Below are 4376 nucleotides of genomic sequence, written 5' to 3'. Positions count from 1 at the left end.
AATCTTCTATCATTATGATCAAGACATTTTAATCCGTCAATTTTAGGTTTTGGAACAAACTCCATATTGTATTTATTTTGAAGATTTATTTTAGTTCATTTTTTATTCTATAAATGATTTTGTTACATATTCAATCTTTAATTTAAGTTTATGAATTTGTGGGTTTAAAATTAAGATTATGGGGCTAAAGATAGGTTCAAATTGGTGGTTGAATATATTTGTCCCAACAGAGGAAAAAAATTTGATTAATATCGATTGAGAAAATTGACAAATTAGTTAAATTATCCAAATTATATTTAAAAAAAGTTCAAAACCGTAGATATAAAAATCATTTTTCCTTCAAAAATTTGTGTTACTCATAGAAAGTTTCATGGAAATGTATGTTTTTTTTTCTGGCTACAGTGTTTCTAATTGGATCTATTTTTGTAATTGACGAAACTCCTCTTCTAATCCAAATTTCCACCTAAAGAGAAGTTCTTCCTCATCTATTTGGTTTCCCATTATAATATTTTGGGAACCTCCTCGAATCCGGATTCATCATCGGAAATAATGATCGGAATTTGTTTAGTTCCATTTTTAGGTTCGCCGCCGCCAAATTTCCGTGTATAAATTGTATAAAAAAAGTTGGGGTCTCATAACCGGGATCATCTCATAAAAAATGGCATTGTTGCATCGAGGTATATTAACCAAGATGTCTATTCGGATTTAGAAACCAGTATGTACATTATACTTCATTTCACCTTTACTTCGAAATTTTGATTTAAAATTATTTGCTTGAGCAACGTTCAATGGTTGGCTCCTCTTACTTCTTATCATTTATATTTCCAATGGTTAAACTTTTCGAAAAAGGAAATATCGTAAACTTTGGCAGCTTTTTCGGTTATTTGGAGTGCGGGATATTTGAAAGGCTCGAAATATATATATTTTCAAAAATGCTTATCTCAAGATTGAGTATTTGGAGATATAATAAGATTGAGTATTTAGAGATATTAAACTCTATAGATCACTAAATTTTTTTCAAATTACAGAAAGGTTCTTAAACAAATTTTTCTTACAAAATAATCACTAAACTATACATTTTGTTGCAAAAATATTTTTGTTGTTATAAAAAGAGCACTAAACTTTTTGCGAATTATAAAAAAGTCACCGAGTTATACCTTTTACTACAAAAAGATCACTGAACTATGTCATTTTTTTATAATTCCGGCTTACTATGTAAGCAAAAATATTGTGTTTTTGCGTGAAACGGTATTGTTTATATGGGTGAACCCCTTTATAATAAAAGATATAGTTCACCGACCATTTTGTAACAAAAGTTTATTTAATGACCTTTCTGTAATTTGAGAAAAGCTTAGTGACCTATAAAGTTTAATATCTGAGTAGTTGTATATAATTGCGATTGTAAATAGTATTGTTCTAGAGATCGCTTCATCCAAATTTTACTTATCCAGCAATGATGTTTTTTAGAATAAAATTTTTTTATCGCTCCAATTTCGTTTCACTTTCACTTATTTATTCTGGATGAGCTAATATATTAATCAATTACCAAAAGATAAAAAGACATATGTATTATACAATACTTATTTACTACGTAGTAAAAGAACACAAACGGGCAGCTTAACATGCTCGACCTAAGCCGTAAGACATGAAAAACTACTAATTAACATGAAGATACAAGAAGCAGAAGCAATCCGATCTGAAAACTTGTAAGCATCAGATTCAGATTACATTATTGATAACAAAACACTCCACACCACCCATCACAACTATTCAAACAAACCTTACATAGTAACACCATCAACAACCGACTCGATCACCACATTTTTCTCTCTTAGTTGACATAAATCCCTGCTAACAGACAGCTGATACGGAGGTTCACTAGTCGCAAGCCACTGGTTCACAGAGAAGAATTTACTTTGGTAACCTGACGATCCACCAGTTGTGATGAGTTCCACATGGCCAGCGTACCAGCCGGGCTTGTTACCTCCATTATCACTTGTTAATTTGATGAAACACACTGGGGAACTAAAGCAGCGTCCGGAGTAAACGAAACGGTCCAGATTACCCTGCTCAAAGTAGTCATGGCCTGGCCTCGCAATGCCGTAGTCCTTAATGTTCGGAAAGTTCATCGGAGAATCGCGCCCGTTCCAGAGCTGAAGGCCTATGGTGGAGTCTGTTCCTGCATGTCTTTTGTCTCCCGTCTTTATAGCTATTGAATACACACAAGTTTGCTGCAATTTTAAATCGCATAAAATTATTAAGCAACCTAAGAATATTAATATTTACTCACCCTCAGTATAGCAAAGCTATTACAATTTTGTAATTCGGTAACAAAAGTTTAATTTGTTTGGTTTCGGTTACTATAATTTAATTTAATTTTTAACGATAGATTTTTCATAAGAAATATATCTATCTATAACTATCTTATATGTGGGAAGGGGGGGGGGACAGGCAAAATTACGATAGTAGAGCCGATATAAATTAATAATTACAATAGAAGTAATTAACTAAGAGTTTAACTCTTGATAGGGAAAAGAACATAAAATTAAATAGGAGTCTAATCCGTAACTAGCTATATGAAATAATATACAAATACTTAAGGTAATAGGATTCTTATTAATTAATGCTAAATATATCAACAATTGTATTTACTACATTAGTCTTAATTGTACGCTGCTATAACGAAGGATTCTACAGGCACTACACAAGTTTGTATTCTAATAAGATGTTAAGACTTTTAATTAAAAATTATTAATTAATTATACATAAATCAAATAACACTAATTCATAATCTTCAAACCCAATATTAAATCATATTGCCAAATTTTACATGGGACTCTTAATTAAACACCACTAGCTTAGTATATTTAGAAGTAAAGTATAAACTATTTTAGGAGGAGCAAATTATATAATTTAATAAAAAATTAAAATTAAAATGGTCAATATATCTTAAAATAACTCTACGCTAAAACACCATTTTTAATAGTTTAACTAAAACAACGGGTCATATAATTATCAATTAAGTGCGTAGCATGTATCAATAAAATTTAGTTCATAATAATTTATTAACAACTAAATTATTTTATTTAATATTTAAATTATTATTAAATATATAACCGCTTATTACTATTCATTTCATAAATTTTTAATTACTGGAGGGTATTCATATGACCCATTATATATTTAAAAATTTATGACCCACTATAGAGCTAATAAAATTTTAGTATTCATTTCATAAATTTTTAATTAACCATGAGTTGTTGGTATTTAACATTACAGCTGTCTTATTATTATAGTTCTTAAATTTATGATATAATTGCTTATAGTTTTCTCTATTTCGTTTATCATCATTAATGCATGGGTTAGTATGTTGCCTGAAATCAATTCTTTATAGCCTTTGAAAAAATAAATCAATTATGCGGTATCATATTCTAATATGTGATATATCATCTTCGAAATTTTATGATTTCATCACATGGTACATTTTAATCTAAATAGAAAATAATTCATAATACATTTTAACAAAAAAATGTATTATAATTAATAGGTTATTGAATATAAAGGGTCAATAAATCTCACTCACGGGTCATATAATTTTAATAATTTATAATAAATCACTAAAAACTATATTTAATATAAATAACGGGTCATATAAATGCCGCTCACGTGCGTAGCACGTGGCGAAACGCTAGTATATATATAAGGCGGGCCGATCTTTTTTTGACTAAAACGCTTGTCATGTATGTATAATCAAAACTTAAAAACTTATATGTAAAATAAACTATGTATAATATTTAACAAGTTTAAAAAATAAACAAGAAAAACCCGATTGCGACGTATCTAAATCTGGCTGCTAGGTTTGTTTTTTTGGATACTTACCGAAACAACAACGTCGTATAATGTGAAAAACAGAAGAACCGAGAGAATGTAAAAGCTAGCTGCCATTTGTTTCTGTGTTTTTTTTTGGAAAGTTTATGTTATAAGCTATGTTAGCTTTCCAAATTTATAGGCAACGAGTTTGCCATGCTGAACGAAAACTTTCTGAGTTGTGCTAATCCAAATAACTTTTTTTTATATTAACAATTACTAATTTAATCTTAACTTTTACTTTTTGAAATGAATGATAGTTGTGACAAGAGGGTACGAAGAAAAGTATTTTATTCGAGGCAAAAGGCTTACATTGGTACCTGAGAAGTGAGATCAGTCTAAAAGCATAATTAACCCACTTTACCCCTTGTATTCCTTTAGAATGGCTCACATCACACTAAAAACTGACTCCGTTTATTTTTTTCCATCAAATGATAACGTGGTACATAGAAAAATTTCAAAAACACCCTTACTATTAGAAAACAGAGAATTACCGACGGAATTTTTTT

General features: G+C 29.5%; 1 protein-coding gene across 1 annotated transcript; it reads right to left on the bottom strand.

Moving 5' to 3' along the window:
- Positions 1-1569: 1569 nt before the first annotated feature.
- On the bottom strand, positions 1570-3989 carry LOC126654949 (PLAT domain-containing protein 2-like). Its single transcript, XM_050348952.2, has 2 exons — positions 3880-3989; positions 1570-2231 (listed from the first exon to the last, which is right to left on the bottom strand). Exons 1-2 carry the CDS (start codon positions 3943-3945, stop codon positions 1782-1784), a joined length of 516 nt encoding a protein of 171 aa, XP_050204909.1. The 5' UTR covers positions 3946-3989; the 3' UTR covers positions 1570-1781.
- Positions 3990-4376: the final 387 nt, after the last annotated feature.

The sequence above is a fragment of the Mercurialis annua genome, linkage group LG7 (assembly GCF_937616625.2).
Source record: "Mercurialis annua linkage group LG7, ddMerAnnu1.2, whole genome shotgun sequence".
NCBI lineage: Eukaryota > Viridiplantae > Streptophyta > Magnoliopsida > Malpighiales > Euphorbiaceae > Mercurialis > Mercurialis annua.
The sequence above is the reverse complement of the archived record's forward strand: the minus strand, read 5'-3'. Positions and strand labels throughout refer to the sequence as shown.

Excerpts from the sequence above, each read along its gene's own strand:
- LOC126654949 (XM_050348952.2), bottom strand. The coding sequence starts at position 3,945 with ATGGCAGCTAGCTTTTACATTCTCTCGGTTCTTCTGTTTTTCACATTA. Across the intron at positions 2,232-3,879 it reads TATACGACGTTGTTGTTTCG|CAAACTTGTGTGTATTCAAT; the intron begins GTAAGTATCCAA and ends TTAAAATTGCAG.